A 22,531-nucleotide genomic window follows, 5' to 3' on the forward strand; every position below is an offset into this window, starting at 1 on the left:
AAACACCATCCTAGAACCTGACCGTGTATTCTGAGCGGCATTTTCGGAGCATTAGTTACAGATAAGGACGGAGATAAATCCTTCAACGGCTACTTCGTCAGATGACCCTACGGCGACCTCTTTATGGGACGCGCCAGTTTTAGAAGATGTAGTAAGGGAAGATGGGTGGGGGGAAACACGATCCGGAACATCTGCCTCGTTGTTTCATTCATGTAGACGCCACGCGAGATCTCTGTCTTCCGCGGACGACACGAACCTCCAAGTAATCCGCATGCCGAGACCCAATGTCGAACAATGGCCGAAACAATTAGAACAAACGCATGCTTGGTACTTACATAATATATTCAGCTGCGCCCCCTGGCTGGCAAGAGAGATACCAGTGCTGACGTTCATGGCTATGCACTTGAACTCTCCGAGATCGTGTTGGGGATCGACTCGGGTGATGTGGAGGTTACTGGTCGTCTGATAACGGCGGGTGCTGTTTTGGATCGCCTCGCCATCTAGGGTCCAGTAGAAAGTGATATGTCGACTGTTGGAAACTCCGCAGTTAAGGGTAATACTGCGTCCTTTGATTACGTTCTGGTCCTGCGGTTGGGGGTTGAAGTAGAAACTGTCTTGGGTCAGCACTGGCTTCGCAACTAAACAGACGAACACTGAAAAGAAACAACAAAAAAAATAATAAATAAAAATAATTGTGTATTTGCCAAAAAATAAAACATTTCAGTGAAAAACAAAACGCAATAAATACAATGACTATTAAACAATATTCTAGCAAAAAAAAAAAAAAAAAAAGCCTGATCTTAGTTCGTTATAGTCACATGATGGACGATAACCAATCATCGTCGTTAATCTTCATTTGTTGAAACTACAGAGGGAGGGAGTTTCCAGCTTGAAATTAAAGCAATACCTAGAGAAAAGCGCTTTAAGGGGAGGTGGCAGTCATGCAAAACGCTGTTCATACACTATCTGTAGATGGAATTAAACAATGGATTGGCAACGTACTCTGAACTCGATTTTCCACGAAACTTTGCCTGCATTGCCTTATAGGGAAACTGTAGCGACCACAGATCTCCATGTACCGTCTCCGTCATTGATTTTCCACGATTACCGCCTTTCGTCTTTGATTTTTTAACCTGGAAAGCGCTGTAACTGCGTTTTACTCTAAGAATATGCCCGGTGAAGAAGAAGAAGAAGAAGAAGAAAAAAAAAGTTGCACCTTTCAGTGAAATAAGTTAATAACAATAATCAACAACTCCGCGATGTGCTCAGTTACTGCTTTGGACCAGCTGCGGTCTTCTCCAGCCAATCAGGGACTTCCCCGAATCGATCAGAGTCTTTTGAAACGAAGTTAATCTGATAAATGGGGAGATTAAATGTGAAGCAGGCCGACTCCACCTTACGATGACGCTCATGCCGCGAGCAGCAGCTTGAAGAGTTTTTTTCCCCTTTATTTCTTTTTTTTTTTTTCGCCATCTCTTAAATAGCCCGGCCACCTGACACTTGTAAAAAACTATTTTTGTTTAACGCTGTCAAAATAACGACATCTCACTGTTTTTGCCTCGTGGCTAATGGGTTCTTAACGACCCCAATACAGATATCGTTTAAAGCAAAAAGCTCGTCGATACCTCGAATCAATTCAAAACGGCTCGAACAGATCGGATTTTCCCCTTAAGCTTATAGATCCAATAGATTTATATAAAGTTAAAGTTATCTTCGATGACGTCAGAATGTTGGCAACCAGTTCCTTGCTTGGAACTACAAGGAACTACTCAAGCATCGAAGCAAACATTTTTTAAATGTTATTATTTATAAAATTCGTTGGCAGACAACTACTTCTGTGTTTTTCTTCAACAGGTGGCGCTAGCAACTTTCTGTTTTTATTGCGATCGTTTGCTTATTTATTTATGTATTATTTATTTTGAATCATAATCTTTAGCTCTTTTAAAGTCGTAAAAAAAGAGCGCTGTCACAGTTCATTTGTCACGAACGTGACTCTGTATGAAATCCAACTCCTCTGGCAATATCTACAGGAAATTCTGGGGTTACGTTTCCAAAAATTGTAATAATTTTTGTAAACGTAAACTACAGAACGATGCAACTCCAGAATTTCCAAAATATAACAGAACAATGCGAATTTTTCCCTTTTAAACGACAAGGAATGGAAATCCGTTGCTTCGACAAGCTTTTGTGGAACAAGTTTGCAAAACGGCCCACTGTTGTCTCCTTAATCACGTTATTTATGTTCGCAGTGAGTATGACTAAACTTGGCTCGTGATGTAACGATACTTTAATTGTCTCTAATGGCCAGGTAAGTGGCGAGTGATGTACTCACAGAGAGGGTCTAATGGCTTAAAGATAATGAACAGATCGTCCGTGTCAGTGAAAAATCAACGTGTACTGGAACCTAACTAATGACTATAGAGATGTAATAGAAACCTGGTCTCTCTCGCTCTAAAGAAAACAAGACGAAAGATAATGACAGGTGGAGAAAGAGGGGAGGAGACGCTGGAAGAAGAAAAAGATAAATATAAAGGAGGAAAGGGTAAAAAATGAAAGAGATCGGCGAACAGAAAAAAAAAAAATGAAAAAGAGAATAGAAAAAACAACTAAAGAATAAAAAGAAGGTATTTGTGTTTATGAAATGACCAATTACAGTTCTGGTCTGAAACGCAGCTGGAAAAAAAAAGTATTTGGAAATTTTTTAAATTTATTCGTGGACAGTGGGATACAGAAATCATTAACAAGAGAGAAATTAAACAAGTTTCGAACTTTGTGTCGGTTTATGTAATATTGTTTTTGTTTTGGAACTTTTGAGTAACTGCTTCGGGTTTAGAGATGCCTCGTTCCAGCTGTGCACTTAAAGAAACACATCCAAATCATTAACCTTCAGAACATTGAGTTCAGTTCGTGTTGCTTCGTGACAATAACCACAGGACATTCAGATTCCACAGGGAATCTGTGGAAGAGTGCCTCGTCTAAAAATTCCAAAGAAATTTCCAAAATGTGGTCAAACTTATAAATCGCAAATCCGCCCTGCCATGGAATATTGTTCCCACATCTGGGGTGGTGCCCCCAAAACCTCTCTCAGGCTTCTTGATTCCATTCAGAAGAGGGCAGTTAGGTTAATTAATGATTCATCTCTAACAGAGTCTCTCCACTCGCTGTCTCATAGACGCACTGTTTCTGCTGCATGCCTCTTCTACAGATACTTCCATGGGCACTGTTCTTCTGAATTGGCTTCTATAATTCCCGCTCTCTCTTTCAAAACAGTCCGAACACGTGCCGCCACCAGCCAACATCCATTTACTGTCCAACTTCAAACCCACAGAACCAACTTTTCATCTTCCTCATTTATTCATTCAACTGCCGTTTTCTGGAACAACCTTCCTTCATACGTATTTCCTGAAAATTACAATCTACAGAAGTTCAAGTCCAATATCAACAAATATCTTCTTTCGTCTTCTCAACCTCCAACCCAAGCACGGTACTAAGTACTATAGGTTATAATACCTCTCGTGTTTGGGGTTCTCATAAAAAAAAAAAAAAAAAAAAACTATCATAAATGTAATAGGATGTTCTCTGTTCTTTGGCGGCCAACGAAGTGGTTGGCCAAAATAACTACAGACGAACAGCGTGGTTGCAGAATTCATTCTGTAAATTGATGCTGGCACATTTGAACTGCAATCCCAACTTTCTGCAACAATTTTTGTTCAGTCATTGACATTTTTATTATGGATTGTATACTGCATTAGCATCTAAGGCCACACTGCGCTGTGTATGTGTGTGCGCGCGCGCGCAAATGCGCGTTTTCACGGATCAGTGAATCATCGATGCACTAAGGAACCAACCAGCCAAAAATAAAAAAAAAACAGGTTCAGTCGGACGAAACTAAATGAATTTGTAGTGTATATAGGTGGTCAAGTTTCTCATTTGGACTAGGCCAGTTGAGAAAATGTCGAACAGAGGGAGAATCAAATGCGCAACTTTCCATGATTGCAAACTAGCCACAGATTTAAATTTATAATACGTACAACCGTATTAAATTAATCGCTGTGAGTGATCCACTTTCTTCGCCGAATTTCTCCGTACACGCTTTTCTGTCATTATCATCAGGCCATTCCAAAAATGTCCTTCAACCAAATCAGGAAACACGACAATCATTTGTAGAAAAGCGCGATTTCCCCTCCCCCCTTTCTCATTAAAGGGATGGTTAGTGGGAGGTAATCCTTCTCACCACCGCTCTGCTGGTCATCGTGCTTTCTCATATTTCTTTTGCCACCTAGTATCAGCAGCAACCGTCCTCTTGTCGATTAGAGTAATGGATAAGACCCCACCCCTAGGTTATGGCACGGTACTGTCAGCGGAGAACACGCCCAACAGCACCACACACCCAAGTCACCAGGTGTCACATCGGAGAAACATCACCTTCTACCCTAACAAGGAATTACGAGCGTGCAGCTTAATGGGGATAGGTAGACGCTAATGAACTAGATACGCCAAGCCAAGGACCAGAACGCAGACTCAGCATCTAATGACACGGCCATAATGTTTAACAGTTCACTCAACACCAGTGTTACTAAAAGATGGCGCTGAAGTCTGAAAATGATGAGGTGTTTTAGAAAGAACTAAGATTTTAATTAAAGAAGAAACTTAGTTGAACTTTCAATGTCTTGTGTGTGTTCAATGACCTTTTGGTCATTTTATTTTGTGTCCTACTGTACACAAAGCCCAAAAATGCTACTTCAACCATCGTTCCTTATTCCACCCCCAACATAACCGAAACTTCCACAAACTCCCGATATGTCGAGCATTAATATTTTATAAGGCCGAAGAGCCAAGTAAAGGACTTTGTCTCGAAGGCAAATTTGTTCGGTTCTGTGCCGCCCCTGAATATAAATATGTACACAGAAGTGGAACACTAGGTAGGTGGTTGCGTGTGTGTGTGTGCGCGCGCGGGCTTGATATTTATTATTTATTACTGCGCAAAAGAATGCACGAGTTATTTGGAACTATGTTCGTTGAAAAGCCTCTCTGTATTCACCAACCATTTTTCGTAAAGTGAATTATGCACACGAACAAAGATTACTCTTCTCTTACCACATCCCAACTACGAGAAAATCTCCTTCAAATAGCGCTGTTCTTGGAGTAACTATTTATTTGCTGTCAAACGAAATTTTCGCAGATAAAATATTAACATCCAATTAAATTCATTGAAATTATTCTTCGGTAAGTAAAATAATAATAATAAATAAAGAAAAGGGGGAAAAAGTTGCGCTTCTTTAACTAAGAAAATTTCTTTTCTTAATATTTTAAGTATCCATCACGCGCGTTGATGACGTCAAACTCTGGTATTTATTTAGTGACTGCAATAAATCTAAAAATACGAAAAATATAACGCGAAAACATATTCATCATTTCCATTGTAACTTTGGCTGTATGGCGCATGCGCATAATAGCGTAAATGAGAAACGACTTTTGTACGTCACTCTGGGACGGACAGTTATGAGGGTTCGCAGGGATGAGATTTTTCTTTCTTTCTTTCTTTTTTTATTTGCTTGAAAATCAGAATTTTAACGCGTTAAAATTGTGTTTAAATTATCAAATTACTTTGCCTTTATTTTTTATGGTTCCCGGTAATATTTAACGCTTCTCTGAACCACCAAAACTTTATAAAAGAACACGCTAAATGTGTCTGGGTTTAGTTGCCAGGAAATATGCAAAAGAGAATATGAAGATGGCATAAACAGCCTTCAGCACTCGGATGATGTTGCCAGAAAAGATAGGGGGGAGGAAGGCCGATAACTTGCTACATAAAACTATTTATTTGTGGTCGTCAGTTGATAAGTTTCCATTAAGTTACGGATAGTCACGCGCCTTCATTAGTCACCATAGAGGGCACATTGGAGGTAGATGCTTTTTATGTGGAGCAGTAAAAATGTTTATGGGGTTATTCGGCAGGAAATTTTTGCAGAAAGTGATAAAATTCATTTGGTATCTTATAAAAGTAGAAATCGAATTTGCGGGGAAATTACTTCTAAAAGAAACTTGGGGCTTGCAAAAAAACACCTTAAAGGTCATCTTTCTTTCTCACACCTCCGGAACAAACTATAAACCTATCCAATAAAGTTTACAGTGGTGTGAAGCCATCTACATAAGTACGTTGAAATAAGTCCAGTTAACTGGATCGCACTTATGAAAAGAATATGCAACTTTTTTTAAAAAAATCTTAATGCTTTAAGAAATCGCGGTGACTGTTCCTGGTAGTGTTTGTATGTTAGCAACAAGGAAACAAGCAGTTAATTGAGGCCTGTTGTAGCCAATTAGATAACGTAAAAAAAACAACAACTAATCATTCCATTAACCCTTTCTTTGACATTTCCAAGTCCATTTAAACCATAAGAAATCTTTCTCACATTTGGAAAAATGTTATTTTATTGTTTAAATGACCTTATTTCACTTACATACTGTCCCATAATGATGTTTAGTGTTCGATTTTAAAGCTTTAATGGCCGCCCTATGAGGCGCAGAGCTGCAGAGGCCCATAACTGAGCAGGAACTCACGACTATTGACTGTTTGAACCTCGCTAAATTTCAATATTCAATTTACTTTCACTGTTGCTTTTGTATACATTTTATGCAATATCTTCTGCATCAGACTGTTTCTCAAAAATTGAAACATTCCCCTGTTAAGACCTATGAGTATGAGACTACCTTTGTGTCGCCATCTTGTCTATACTGAATCGACTGCTATTTGTTGATAACTCACCTTCCTAAAAAAATCTTATGGATTTCCAAATGCAATGAAGTCCTAACGCTGCGGTGCCAAATCCCCTTTTCGGTAGTGGTCCAAATGTAGTAACTTTTTTCTGGGACACCCTGTATAAATAAATATATTTTGGCTCTAAGCCAACCGCAATACTTTCCAACAATGAGCACTATTCTTTTGGCATACACCCAGCTGCTAGTGACAGTTTCTACACCCATACATCAGAGAAAATGGTAAATGAATTTTGCTGGTACTCTTGATTCGATTGCAATATTACCAGCAGTCACGATATAATTTGAAATGGAAAATGTTAAATGAAAAAAACTGCAAAAACCAAAAAATAAACACAGAAGGAAAAATTAGCATATAAAATAACCGTACGTAATACTGAAAGGCTAAATCTGCAAATTGGGAAAAGAAGAAATTTATGATTGCTAACTGGACGGCGAAAATGCGAACCTGATCTTAAGATTGGGTGGGTTAAGAAAACAGCTTTGATAACGTTAATCACTTTCTTCTTATCTGCTCCTTGAAACTCATACAAACTGGAAGTGTTGATGCGATTTGGGGAGAGGATGGTCTTTGAATCAGATAAACAGCTGTAACTACTACAACGCAATTATGCATTCCACTGCGAAAAAAAGAACTTACAGATAATCAAATACAGGAAAACATTCTTTCAATTTTTTTTTTGAAGTTTAGAAAATTTTTGAAAATTATTTCACGTTCATCTTATCACAAATAACCGCGGGAATTTGATAATTTCATTAACTAAGGGTAGCATAGAGAGTAATTTCTTTTTTTTTTGAGAGTCCAAAGACTAGCCCGCAACAATATATAATTTGAGTCATCTGAGACCATTAGTGCTATGGCAACTCAGGAAAATTAGTAATAAATGATATCTGCGCTTATGCAAAAGTCTAACCCCCTCTTCCAACCCTCAACCGACGAAAAAATGGAATAACCTCAGTGGCCAACCAAGAGCAAACAGGAAATGCAATATAATAACCATCCATTAAAATGGTGTCTGTGCTTCAACTGCAGTCTTTAAACCGTGGCCAGAATTGGCCATTCTAGGGATAAGCCGGTTTTCAGGCTTATTAAAGAAATGATAGAGGAGCACCTTCAGATCCAACCACTCTTTCGCGCAAAAGCGGGAGAAGCTGGCGTTAAAGTGACGCATGCGCACGATTAACGATTACGAGAAGCGCAACGAAAAGGTAAAAACACCAAAAATTTCGAGATAAATTACAAAGGCACTCGCGCGCAGACAGGGCAACCATCTTTGGCCTATTCTTCGATCATTAACATTTCGCGGAAAGCGAGCAGTCCGAACCGCCGTTCCCAATGACACCTGACAAATGAATGGATTATTAAATGATGAAGTTTGGCGTGGAAACCCATGGCAACCACCACCGGCGAGGAAATGACCTGTTTGTGTAGAACGCTAGCGCCAGCTGTGCTCTCAACTAAAAGCCACTGCACTATTCCCATGTCGATGCAGGAGCAAAGATCTGTCAGACATCGAAAGCACTTGAACAAGTAGCTAAGGGACAAAAACTTTGCTCCTCGCATTTTGTTTGTATTCGGCGGTGATCAAGTTTGCCGTTGAAGTCCTCCCTCCCATGCGGAGAGTAAACTGTTTGCCATTCTTTGGACCGACAAGGAAGAAAAAAAAAGATTGGTGCAATGCAGCACCAGTTTTCTAAGTGGGAGGACGATTGTCTACCGGGTCCCTTAAGAGAATTTTTCTGCGGGTTTACGGATGACTTCTTAAACACTGCAGAAGTTGAGTTTTTCTCCGGGTACTTCGTTTTGCCGATAACAATCATCCGGCCTTAGCAGTGCAGCTTTACATCCACGCGCCAATTACACAACGTAATAAATCAGACTTAAGCGACTTCTATCACAGAACTAGATGTGGTCTACGTTCTTTTATTTCTGAGGCGAATTCTATCCAGCGAGGTCTCTCTAATGAGTATTTGCTTTATTTTAATAAGTTCTGAGAATTTTTCCATCCAGTTCGTTTCCGTTTGATCTTTCACGAAACTAGTTTCCTGACGTAGCCTTGAGGGGTCTTCAAAGAGTGCAGTGCGCTAGCAAAATCGATGCACGATATACATGTATACATCTCGGCTCTCTTTGATTATTAAAATAAATCACGAATTCCATTTAAATATAGCAAAATTCCAATTTGTGAGCGCTTAGAGTGTTTGACCAGACCGTTGCTTATTTGAAATAGATGATATCGGTCAAATAGCAAGCTTAATAATCTATGAGAATTTTATTACTGATACTATCTTTCTTTAATTATTCATTTCTAGAAAATTGTATTCGGTAGTCTAATGAAATCCATAGAATTTAGGAGCTGGTCATTGAAGTTATAACGGAAAACGCTGGTTTATATTTAATTAACATTTAATTTTAATTATAATATTGCTGAATGTATTTTGTGCTGTTTTCAGTAGACTATCCGATACTGCAAATGAAATTAAACTTTCACAGAAACACGAAAGTTTAATAATAAACATTCATTATATGGTATTCAATAGAAGTTGGTGTTTTGAATCTTTAAAGAAAACAATTTTTTTCCTCCAAAAACTATTAAAAACATTATTAAGAGTTGAAGAAATCTCTAGATCACAAATATTTATGTTAATAATACTAAAATACGGAGTAAAGTTTGACCTATCAATGTATTAAAAGGGCAAACCAGTGTGGTTACAAGCTAGGACTAAGGTAATATTTGCGTTTCGAAAATTATCTTAGGGAAAATTTAAAACAATTTTTTTTTAAAGATTTGTTTTTCATTATTAATGCAATAATTGCGAATTACTCCTACAGTTGTAAACAAATCAGTATGCGAACCTTCTTTGGTATAAAACAAAACACAATTCATTAAAACAATACCAAATCATTACAAAGTTGCTAATCTCTTTCTTTATAAATCAACTTTACAACTAGTTCTAACAAAAAACATTTGTTAGAACTAGTTGGGAAAGAAGATTGAAACAAAACCATGTATTACACCTTTTCAACCTATTTACTAGACAAAACGACATATTTTTGGCACCTAGCAATACACTTCCGCAGGCCAGATTTGTAGAAGTCCTGTGACTGTCCTTCAAAGCACGACTCGACAGCAGAAAGTGTTTTGCTGCTGATGATGAGGTGATTTCTGATGAGGTCCACGAAGAAAGGACTTCGGCTCAGGAAAGAGGAAGAAATCCGAGGGTGCAAGGTCGGGAGAATAAGCACAATACGACAATATTTCAAACCCACATTCGTGGGCATACCTCACTGCAGCGTGCGAGGAACGCAGGGGCATTATCATGGAGCAGACGCACACCTTTTGGCAGTTTTCCCCATCTTTTCTTGAAATTCCATTTTTTTGAAGCAGCACGTAGCTTTATAAGAAGGTTTGAATAATACTTCGCCGTCATAGTTCAGCCCTTTTGAAGGTATATATTACACCATGCTGATCCCAAAAAAATCTGACAACATCGCCTTCCAGCATTTGAATCCACCTTTGCCTTTTTGGGGGCGGTGATTCTGCATGCTTCCAGCGTTTTGACATATGTTTAGTTTCGGGACCATAGTGCTGGAAGATCGTATCAAACATTCAAGTTTCATCCATGGTGACTAGCCGTGAAAAAAAAAAAATCTCCTCTTGCTTTTCTTGGCACATTGACATTTCATGTGTGCATTGTGCCCTTTCCTTCTTTTGGTAAGGGGGGTAAGAAGTCTGGGAACCATCTACAGACACTTTACTCATATACAACTGTTGATGGATGATGTTTTCCATAGACGCTATACTACTTTGACTATCTGCTAGTTCTTTGACGCTAATATTCCAGGATTAATGCCTCAATTTTTGCAACTTTTGTTACAGCACTTGCTCAGCGTCTTGGGATTTCTTCATCATGTACTGAGGTTCTTCCACATTTGAATTGTTTATACCAACAACAGGTTACAGTGGTGTTGCATCGTATGTAACCTGGGCAGTCTTCTGCATAAACAGCGACCGTTTCTTCGTGGATTGTTTTAGGTGTTTTCTCTTGCAGAAAGAGGAACCGAATCACTGGTCTGTATTCCACTTTATCCATTGTGACTCTTCACTTCATTTAGCGCTGTAAAGAAATGGAATTGTCATATCGAAAACCACAATTTGTGTGGTTGCTAGAGTGATTTCCGGGTATTAAAAAATATATATATATATATATCTTTCTATCACAACTACCATTACTTCTGGGTGAATACAAATATTTTTTGACTCACCGGTACTTCCCAAATGGACAATGATAAAGTGCATAAATTAAAAAAAATATGCACTTTTTCCACCGCATGCGATGAGCACGATGGATGCTTTAACAGATCTTTCCTCCATAATAAGAAATCTAATACATAGGACCTCATAATTCACCATTACCTGTGATAAGTGAAAAGCCATTATCTCTTATTAAAATCGAATTTACTAGCGTGCCTGCACAGACAGTAACCTGTCGTTTTCATTATGTTATGACGCTTGCAAATCCTCAAGGAAATCATTCGTTAATTTCTAAAATTAGGAGAAAATCTTTATTTCATAACCTCTATGCTGCATTGCCAATGCTTTTTGACAACAAATGCGTGGAACATTGGCAGAGTATTTACCGAATTGGGCACAAAATGAGATTAGAGTGAGAGACTGTGTAAGAGTCAAAAATTAGGAATATACTTAGAAGCCATCTCAGAAAACCTGAAGAATGGGCCATTTGATCTCGACATATTTGTCCCATCCGAGTTGGTATGGACATGTGCGTGCGTGTGGACATGTGTTGTGTCTTATGTAGGGCGGTCCCTAAACATTAGTTCAACTCCACCGTGATACTCTGTGATGATACAAATCTCTGTAAAATGGCCAGAAGTGTGTGTGTGTGTGTGTTTTGTTTAGCTGTTTCTGGTCATGTAGCTACTGGGAAGCCACGATCACTAGGAAGGCTGCGACCAGTATCAGTCCAAGCCACGGGCAGGTGGGCCACAACTATGCGCGTACTGTCCTGTGCCAAAAATATAGGACGAAAGAGATCTTGCACTTATAGGTGAACAAGAGGCGAAACCTATAAATCTAGTACCCCTGGCAGCCCACGCCAGAAGCACCAGCAATCCTGCCCCAAAGGACTAATAAAAGGTTAAAATTAAAAGTGAAATAATGAGAAATCAAAATAGGAATGAAGACTAAAGTTCAGATATCAAGTCCAGAAGGTTTGTCTCCACACACTAGATATCGTAATCGTTAATGTGTCGAGCTGTTTGAAGTTCCGTTATTGGATGACGTAATGTTAACAGTAGCAAGGTTAAAGATCTGGAAAAAAGCTAACTCTTGAAGGATTTGGAATGAGCTGATTATCTGTAAAAAACTTTTCTTTATCAGTTATTTACAGGGTCCAGACATGGTCGCAAAGGATATCTTAGATCACTGTAGATGGGACAATGATTAAACAGATGTTCCCAGTCTTATCTAGAGCCGCAAGAACAAAGATCTGAATTTTCCACTCCAAAGTTGTATAGATTTGCTTTAATAGAGCCGTGTCAGGTGATTAAATGAGGTGATTAAATTACATCTTAGGGAAGAACCATTTTTTTGTTATTCTTATCGGCAGCAAAGGTAACATCTGGAACGAAGTTTATTGTGATAATTCCTTTTGTGGAGATATCCCATCGAATTTGCCATAACTTTATTAATTCATTCCAGCAGCGATTTTTCTTTCCTAGTGTCAGTATTTATGTTTGTAGTTATACTCGTAAATTCAGAGGGAATGTTGTTGTTTTTTTGTAACCGAGACCTTTAAAAGCTAACGGTCTCGAGGAAAAATCCCAGCCAGGACTTGAAGCGCCATTGCTGAAAATGTCCGGCAGACTCGCACAATAACAAGTAACACGAATTTCTGCATTGTATGGAGTTTGGATTGTAATTTCACGTTTTCATCTCTGTGGAACCACGCTATGTAGCCTTAGGTGCAAACACAGCATTGTTGTAAATATGTAGAGTTTTACGCTTCAGCCCCATTCCTGTCTTGAAACTTTTATTAGCATCCCATTGTATCTTTTAACTTTAGCAACAAGAAGATTGACTTGAAGTAAATCTTAATTTATCATCAATAATAAGACCGAGATAAATAAATAAATAAATTTTCTGTTTATACTGCGGCACGACAACCAAGTCAGTACAGTTTACAATAAATCGTCAATACAAATATTTATCGTATTTAGTAGTCATGGGGTTGAATCCCGGTCCACTCAAGGAACGCGTGCTATGCACTCTCTCTCCTGACCACTCGGCTACGCAGGCCTTAGCTTCTGTCACCATCGGAACCTGTGAGCCACTGATTTTAACTTTTGGTGGCCTTGCATAATTTAATTTATTCTTGAAAACAATCATATTGGTTTTGGTAGGTGAAACTTTCAGTTTATGAAGACAAGTCCATTAATACAGATCTTTGAGAACTATTTTTGCCTGATGTTCTAGTGCACAGCGGGACCCACCAGAGTTGGCTATTGTGAGGTCGTTTGCGTAGGCTATGCCGCTATGCTATGAGTATTTTCAAAGTGATGTAAGAGACAGCTGTCTAGCAGAATGTTCCAAACAAGGGGGGGGGGCCCAAGATAGACCCTTGTGGGCACCTTCGAGTAACTACTCTAGACACAATCTGATGCTTCCAGACCACAAGAACCGTTCTGTTCTGGAAAAAGCTTCGGACTGGATGATGAAACTGGAGAGAACAGTCTGCCTTTCTAAGTCTATCGAGGGAGCTCTCACACCAGAGCGAATCAATTGCGATGAGACTCTCCAATAACTTTCCTAGGTTGGCCAGTAAAGATATTGGTTGGTAAGATTTAGTGTCAGAAAAAGGCTTGTGCTGTTTAGGAATAATTTTTAATAGCACTATTTTCCAGATGTTGGGAAAAAATTCTAGACCTCACTTTTATAATAATAATAGAATAGAATCTGCGGTTTTAATTCGTGGAATTTTATCATAAAAGTGAGGTCTAGTCACATTAGGAATACTGAATTATTTCTAATATGATTTCACTTTTGTTTTCATATCGACTAAGTGACAGCTTTAATATCACTACCTCATTGAGTAAATTATTGACCACCGCCTAACACGTCCCTGTTACCTACAACAACAGGTACTGGCTTGCACGTGCCTGAACTTCATCCATCTTTCAGATAAAGGCGCGTTTACTAAGGTAGACCCACTTCTTCGGCCTTTTGTTATCTCTATGGTAATGAGGGAATGTAGTAGAATAACAATGAAAAACTACAACGGTAAAGGGAAGGTAGGCACCAACTTCTCCCCTCCCCCCACATACATACCCCGTACGGACGACACGTGCAGCGAACAATACCTCACCACGCTTTCATTCTTTGAATAACAAGCAGATGCAATTATCTGTGTCCCCCTTATCGGGATTCGCATCACGCGCTCCTAGGAGACCCACGGTTAACTTTGAAGTTACCGACACCACCCACCTCCCCACCTCTATTCTCCGTAGCAGGAACCCTCACTTTCCTTCGTATGCAGATTAAGTTAAATTTTCCTTAAGACTAAATGAAAATGCTTCCGCACCCAGGCTCGGTGTGTTTAAGCACACACTTACAACGGAGATCTTAGTACGGACGCATAAATTACACGCGCTACCTTCTTCCCAGTCCTCGAATACAAACGAGGCAAATGCTTAATTTATTAAGTTTGTGTTTGCACCGTCGGTTAACTTAAGAGAAGACTCGCCGACTGTAGATGGGATTACGTATTTGTTTGTTTCTCGTGGTATTGCGTTAACACCCACGCGCGAACATACCACTGCGCCTGGCAACCGGACCGAAGCTGGATTGGGAACAATCACCACGTTCCAGGTATCTGTTGGCCCGTGTTTCTTTAATTTACCAACGGTGCTCGGTAAAATCACCTTCCGTTACAGCACCCGTTCGTAATTGCTCTTTTCGAAGGTTAAAATCGCTTAAAATATTGTCAGCAAAAAATAGTCGCAAACATGCATCGTTTCCTTCGAATTCTAATCACCACATTGATTGCGGCTGAAAAGTCAACAAATACATCGTAGCTTGTCCATAAATGACTCATTCAGTTGCCATAACAACACGAGTTTCTATGACGATGAAACAGAGATTGATATTATTCGGTCACGGTTGACGCATGTGGACATTCGGACAGTTGTCATATCGAGCTCCACAAACGGTGAGATACAGAAATGCCTGGGGAACGTGGATTTCACAGGCTTGCATTGGGATTACTGGCAAGAGGAGCATCCTACCCCCCTCATTCCTCAAACTTGGGGCTATTCGATGGGAGAATGGTATCGCAATCCTTCCGTGTTATTTAGGGAAACAAAGCTGTAAACACCTGATATAGTTACTTATATGGATTAGCGTGGGGATAATCGATCGTGGCATTTTCATAAAAGATTATATGCAAATAAACATTACACCAGACTGTGATCTTAGAGAATGGAGAAAAACAGATTTTAAAATGGAAAACAGGCTGAGTAATACTGGAAGAAAAGGTATGTGTGTCCTAAGCTGTAAACAAAAGGGAAGCCTGAAAAATAAATAATAATAAATTAAATATTTATAAAATGTTGTTATCAAGGGCTAGCACTATTCAGTACATCCAAATAACAATCATCAAGAACTATTTGTTTCTGATTGCTACCTTCCAGTAATAGTAGGACCTAATAATATGACAAAAGGCCGAGTTAGAAAGAAGTAATAAACAAGAAATAATTTATCAGAATTTAAGAGCATGCTGGCAGAATAACGGCCAGTCCAACAGACTGAACAAATATAACACGAATTGTATACATAAGATAGGGGGGGGGGGGTAAGAAATAAGCGGAAGCTAAAAACGGCGAAGTAAGGGAAGTAATAGGATAGAAATACAGTAGTACCCAGTCCTTCTGGAATACTCTAATAGATCATGGGGAATAAAAATTTAGTATAGCTCTTATTGATAATTATTTGGATGCGTTTAGTGGTGCTAGCCCTTGATAACGCGCTTTCAGTGTATCCTCATGTCATAATTAGCTATAATAATTTTAGTAATATTTGATTTATTTTATTATTATTTTATTTTTTTTAGGCTTCTCTTTTGTTTATAGCTTAAGGCACACATACCTTTTTTTTTCAGAATTGACTAGCTGTTTCTCCATATATATATTTTTTTTTCCTCCTATTATTCCCCATATTCTCTCGCTCTCTCTCTCTCTGTCACTACTGTTGTCGATTTCGTAATGTGGAATATGCGTTAACTGATAACAGATCTAACAAGATGTGGGTGACCTCAACAAGCATGAATGAATCTAAGATGACCACAAAAGTCGAACTTCAATCTTTGCGGTGAATTAAAGATATCAAGAATCTCCATACAAAGGATCTTAAAGTGTATTTGATGGACGTCCAAATTAGTCCGGGCCCCTCATTGAAAATGGCTTTGACAGGCGTTTTGAAAACCTTTTCTTCGATGGTACAGTTACTGTTGACTGATATCCAAACATGTTTAAAATATTTTGTATGTCGTCCGCGTAGAGTTGTCACTGAACATTAGAGAGTTGTACAGACAACTTGAGTAGCCGAAACCCGCTAATTTGTCTGACTACTCAAGTTGTCTATCAAACTGTCTAATAAAGTTTCGAGACTTTAGGACCTGCACATTTTTTACTCCATGAACATTAGAGACTGAAATACACTCGAGAGATTCGCTAAGGTAAAAAAAAATATATATATGGACCTAAGGATAGACCTTGAGGGGCGCCTTGTTGATATTTGTATCTTCATTGTTACAGATAGCTGACAATTACAAACAGTTATTTATGCAGATGCAGTAAAAGGGGAACCGACCCTTTTAAAAGGCGAGAGCATGTGAAACAGAAAGGAATAGGGAATTTAATCATAATGCAATGGGCATAATTCTGTGAGCTGCTGGTACTTAATGGCTATCTACACTGTAAAGGATAAAAAATACAATTAAAAGAATTGATGATTCTGGTAAAGTTGGCCACTGATTAAAGAAACGAATTTTTAAATTGACATTTTAATGGGCATACTTGAACCTTTAAAATTTACTGCTCAGCTTAAAAAGACACAAACAAGTATAATAATTTCTTCAAGCAACCTCTCTTTCGCTTTATTTATTCTGTTATTTAAAAAAATTATCTTCATGACACACGCATACGTTTGGATTCTTGCAGTAAAATAAATAATCCGTCTCATGAAAATAAAGCTGTAAAATTACATACTGAACGAGCTGCGCAACCTGCAGTCACCAGAATACTAAAACACCTTTAGAAATGCGCATATTCACTATGCCCCCCCTTAAATTTTAAATTGCGCTTGATAAATGGCTGTTTGGGACGGTAGGCAGTACGAAATACTGCCACTTCCTCTCCCCTTTTTCTAAAACGAGAATGCAAACAAATCCTGGATGCCTAAAATGCCCGCGACATGAGTTAAGGTCAAGGGAAGCCACATCTCACGTTCTAATGAGTGGAGTGTTCGCAAACTGCTGTAGAAATATGCTGAGAACAGCAAAGTACTAACTTGAAACTGGGCGGTACTGTGGAAATACCTTGTGGCGAGCCCTGTGTCGGTGTTTTTAGTGACTCACCCGAACAGTGAGAGACATCCTCGTTAAAAAGATAAGCGACTCGTAGCAAAACTCCGGGGAAAATGGTTAATCGGGCTTTCTTGTTAGCCTCCCCAAAGAGGCTTGGGGTTAAGTATTTCCATTAAGGTAAACCATCATACTTCCCGTGAGATTTCCTGGTTTATCTCACAAATCGCCTTAATGGTCCGCTTCAAAGGAAAATAAAAATCGAAATTACAAGGGAATATTATCTGGGTTCGAGAGCAGTGAAAGGCGTATATAGCGCACTCTGAATGTTTTGAGTTTGTTCATGATAACGAGTATTACCGCATTCATATGCAAATCAAAAAAATAATTACAGTGACAGAAAAAGTAGCTATCTTCTCCCCTCCCCCCCCCAAAAAAATATATATTACGAATAACTGCTATATTTCCTCACCTCCTCCCTAAGGTCTACAAATCCCTTTTATTCAACGCTAGATTTTTCAGAGTAAAACGAACAGGCAGAATAAATAAACGAGTTCGGTGTCCAGGACTTCAATAACAATTATAAACATGTAATTCACGTTGATGCTGTGCTTATTATAATAAAAAAAGTTATAATCACGATTGATATTAATAAAGCGATAACAAGAAAACGAACTCTTCAAAAAGCAACGAATTCCATGCGCAGTAGGTAAACCGAGAACATTTCTTTTCTGCGCATCTCGATATTGCCAATTCATTCCTCCATTCAGCGCACAGTAACAACATCAGTTGGTAGGTTTCTTATTTGGTGCTTAATGCGCCAAGTCAAACAACATTCAGTGTTTCAGTTGCTGTACAATAGAGAGAGAATCTTTTTTCAACTGGATGAATTCAATGTGGATAAATAACTACAGTTGCTACTGTCGCGTCACAGCCAAAGGTCAGGGGCTCATCAGAATTCAATAATTAATTATGTTCACAACAATATAAAAGTAAAAATTAACCGTAGCACGGGAGAACTGGGTAGATGGCATGGAGAAGAGCACAAGCTTGTTCTTATTGGCTTCTGGGATTCGCGCGGGTTGCTAAGACCTCTTTTCTATAGGTTTTATTGGTGCAAAACTTATTCAAGTCGGCATCGAGGTGCTGTACTTCCGTTAGCATTGATCTGGAAGGAAGCGATTTGAGAAATGAAGTCTCCGATGGTTCGAGCAGAGCATCGAGGTTGACCAAAGTTCTGGCTTGGGTATTCGCCAGTAATACGAATCTCAAATGGACAGTATTAATATCTTGCGTGATATGCATGAAAATAAAGCAAAAGATATCTAATTACTGGATTTTATTCGTAGATTTTTAATGAAAATGGCAACGGTTGTACAAATCTTTCTAAAAGAGCTAAATATAAAATTTTACAAGAATCCGTTCACCGGGAATCGAATTGTTAGATGCCAACTGACAGACAGACATGTTGAAAACAGTGGACGCATTTACCCATATGCGAATGCACCTAAAAATAGACCAGACTTCATATTTCATGTATTGAATGGGGGAAGAAAAGAAAGAAACAGACAGACAGAAAGAAATAACATCGATAGAATGATTATAAATGCATGTTATACACGAATAAAAAAGGCAGAGACGAGCCAGTAAACAGAGAGGAAGAAAAGAGACGTGGAATTACCTACACAGTTTTCTATATACAGAGATTGTTCAGGTCTTATCTAGGATTGGCATCCACGTGCCTTAAAAATAGACGGACATCAGTTATGTTTAGACCAGTGGTCAGCAACCTTTTTCTACCATGGGTCACACTTGCTTTTTTTGTGGGCCATAACAGTCGATCAATAATGAAAACTAGTAGTGTAGATATTATAATTATGTAAAATGTAATTAATAAATAAAAATCATTCACGAAATTTGGTATTTTTAAATTCAATTCTAAATACATTTATTTATATACAGTAGAACCCGGATAAGAAATTCCCGCATAAGAGGTTTTCCCCCTGTACTAGATTTGGTTTTTTTAAGTCCCAGTTTCAACTCTATATGTTGTAATGTATTTTTTTCTCGCCTAAGAAGTTTTCCGGGTAAAAAGTTCGTGATAAAGAATGCACAGTGTATTATTATAATGACCTTTTCCTACTTAATACGTTTTTTAAATATAGAAATTATTTATTTTTATTATAAAAAATATTAAACAATATAAACATTTGGTAATCGAACAAGTTAGAGCCAAGCATCATTTTAGTTCGTAGTAAACCACTGAAGTAAGTGAAATGGCATCGTTTTTGATATACATGTGTGTATCTCATATTGTAAATGCCTTCACAACGAGTTGCCCTGATATTGCACTACCTCCAATAAGCAACCAATAATTGAATAATTATATCAGAAAAACGGCGCCTTAAACATTAAGATGACTCTTTTAATTTTTCGTTATATCAACTTCGCTATAATATACACTATCCTCTCAAAAGTATTTGCTAGTGTGTGACGTCAACGATGACGTCCTTGTTTTTCAGCCAGTAGCATTTAAGCCGAAGTGATGTTGGTATTTATCTAACATCATCGGGTGAACAAAATATTACAAAATTCCAAACGTATACCTGCATAGCCTACAAATACAAGGAAGATGGGATACACTTGAAATGAAAAAGCTTAAAAAAATCATTCTTGGTTATATATGTGATAGTCGCGCATGGGTTTCTCTTCCTGGTTTAGGCTGAGGGTGTCCGAACGCAAACCAATGTTAACTGGAGAATAATAATAAACTTCTTTGTAAGCAGCACAGATCTTTATATAGCACGCATCCTGTACAACAAATTGCCTCAGTATTGCACTATTTCAAATGAATACAAAGTGCGTATTAGAAAATAAAAAAAACACTTTTTTTTTGTATTGTGACACTTCTCTTACTGAACAGTGGTACTTTCGTAGGAAAGGAGGAACACGCAGATATCAGTGACGATATGAATGGCAAAAATGGAGTCTCATAGACGCAGCAGTGAACCAGCTTGGAGTTATTAATAGATAAGCGGTTTTCTGCGATCATTTGAAATCCCATGAAATTTGCATAACGTCTACAGTTCTGTATAACTATGTATATATTATTTCATCCACACCAGTGGTTACCAAGCAGTTTTTCAATCGTTGGCTTTAAAAATTTAACAAAAAATAAATAAAATGGAGAACGCCTAATGAAGGGCTGACACCACAAGTGCCTTTAATGGTACAGCATTGAGGTGGTACAAGATGCAAATACTATAGGTTCTAGCTTTCTAAATATATTTTTTATCAGTTTAAAATATAATTCGGGTTCAGAGGAACAAATGCGTATCAGTAAGAAATAATTGCAGTGTGAAAAAAACATCATCAACAACAAAAAACGATATTTGAACTCGTGATAATATTTGCTCGATATTTGAATTCTTCTTACATGGTTGAGACTTATTCAGTTAAATGATAAACGCCTTTTAACAAATACTTTACCAGAGAAATATTTAAGGGAAAGAAAAAAAAAAAAAAAAAGCCATAACACCGGGGGAGTTAAATATAGCAAGCTTTCACTTGACGTAAATAATGAACACCACCTCCCCAAAATTTTCCTTCACAAGAATCTATTGTAACTGGGATATCACCCCCCCCCCGACCATTTCCACATCACGAATAAGAAGAAAAGGGCACGTTTCTCCACCATAAGGGCAACAGATTTCAGCTCGCGGTACGAAGCAGCCTAGATAAGAATCAACAGGCGCATTTGATGTAACAGGACTCGGGTATACAGTACTGTGCCTTGCAGACGCACGAGATCCATTACCTTTCATATATTTGTGTTTCACCGTAGAAAAGGAAGAGGCGGCAGTCGGGGGGAGTAAGGTAGCGCGCTGTGAGTGGCGGCAACAGATGGGACGGGGGGGTTGCCTATACCTGTCATTACTGGCAGAGAACTACTCTATCATGTCTAATTACAAGCTGGTTGATATTCTGCGCAGCTGACCCGGCCTTCGCCGACCGAAGATAACAGGGTGGATCCAGGAACTCGAGGCCCCAGCCAGAAGCCTACCACAGGGACCTTGAGACGAAATTATCAAACATCTTGTAAGGACTAGCCTTTAAAGTACGTGTAGAGTTGGCCCAAAATAATAATAATAATAAAAAATACGGGAAGGTTTAGCAATGTGTAGTTAGAAGATAGTCGTCTAAATAATCCATGCAAAAAAAGCTAAGTGGCCCCAATTAAGGCACTGCAAAAATGCCAATATCAGAAAAATTGTATAACTTTAAAATGCGAGGGAAATCTTTACAATTACACCCCCGTGACATTCACTGATACTACTGACTGTAGCAATTGTTGATTGGCGGGTAATTAATTATTGAAGTCCTAATGGAACTTCCATATTTGCAAACTGCTACTGAGTATCGATTATGGACATCACAGAAAGCTGAAACAATAGAAACGAATGCGCAGACTCCAGAGTTCAATCATTTGCGATAGAATACATTTGACGAACCTTGATTCAACAATTCCTGATTGTGTTCGCTTTATGATGCAGACTAGTTAAACAGAAAGAGAGATTTCATTAAAACGGACAGAAATATAGGATCGAACAGAATCTGAAATTCGTCACACGTGAAACTTTGACGCATTTGTATCATAAAGCCCGTGCACATTTCAACAATGCCATATAATAATGCGCGAAAACGTGTACATTTCAACACGAGAGCATGACGCGCGAGAACTTGTACATTTTACCAGCTGTGACCGCTGCTTTGGACGTAAAGTAATTGGCAACAATAGTCCCAGTCGTCTGCACTAACAATCCTAGTTTTCTAATCAGTTTCCTAGCAAACGGTTCCCGCCCCTTAGGTGGTGTCGAGGGGCCGAAATGGCCCTTCATTATTCTTAACTGTGGCGATTCGCGTGGCCTGCAATCACTCCAGTTGTCTCGGATGCAGGCGGGCGAATATGGTCAACTGGTTTGGAATTAGAAGCATCTTTTTCGGGGGTAAAAAGCCATCGGCGCGATGTTAATTACCTCACACTCGCTGCAAAAATGGCGAAATTGTTTTGCTGTTATTAAAAGTGGCGCAGCGCAACGGACACTTTAGTAAGATGAAGCTCAACTCCCAACTCCCATTGCTCTGATTAGCTAAT

The 22,531-nt window shown here is 38.6% G+C and overlaps 1 protein-coding gene across 1 annotated transcript in view; it reads right to left on the reverse strand.

Moving 5' to 3' along the window:
• The window catches only part of LOC150084847 (inactive tyrosine-protein kinase 7-like), a 173,464-nt gene that overhangs the window by 139,642 nt on the left and 11,291 nt on the right, over positions 1–22,531 (reverse strand). Inside the window, exon 2 of the mRNA XM_090375591.1 lies at positions 336–653. Within this exon, the coding sequence (XP_090231717.1) occupies positions 336–653 (318 nt within the window). The remainder of the gene's footprint in view (positions 1–335; positions 654–22,531) is intronic.

This window comes from Mastigoproctus giganteus, chromosome 6 (genome assembly GCF_048544385.1).
Source record: "Mastigoproctus giganteus isolate SK-2022 chromosome 6, ASM4854438v1, whole genome shotgun sequence".
NCBI classification, from domain to species: Eukaryota; Metazoa; Arthropoda; class Arachnida; order Uropygi; family Thelyphonidae; genus Mastigoproctus; species Mastigoproctus giganteus.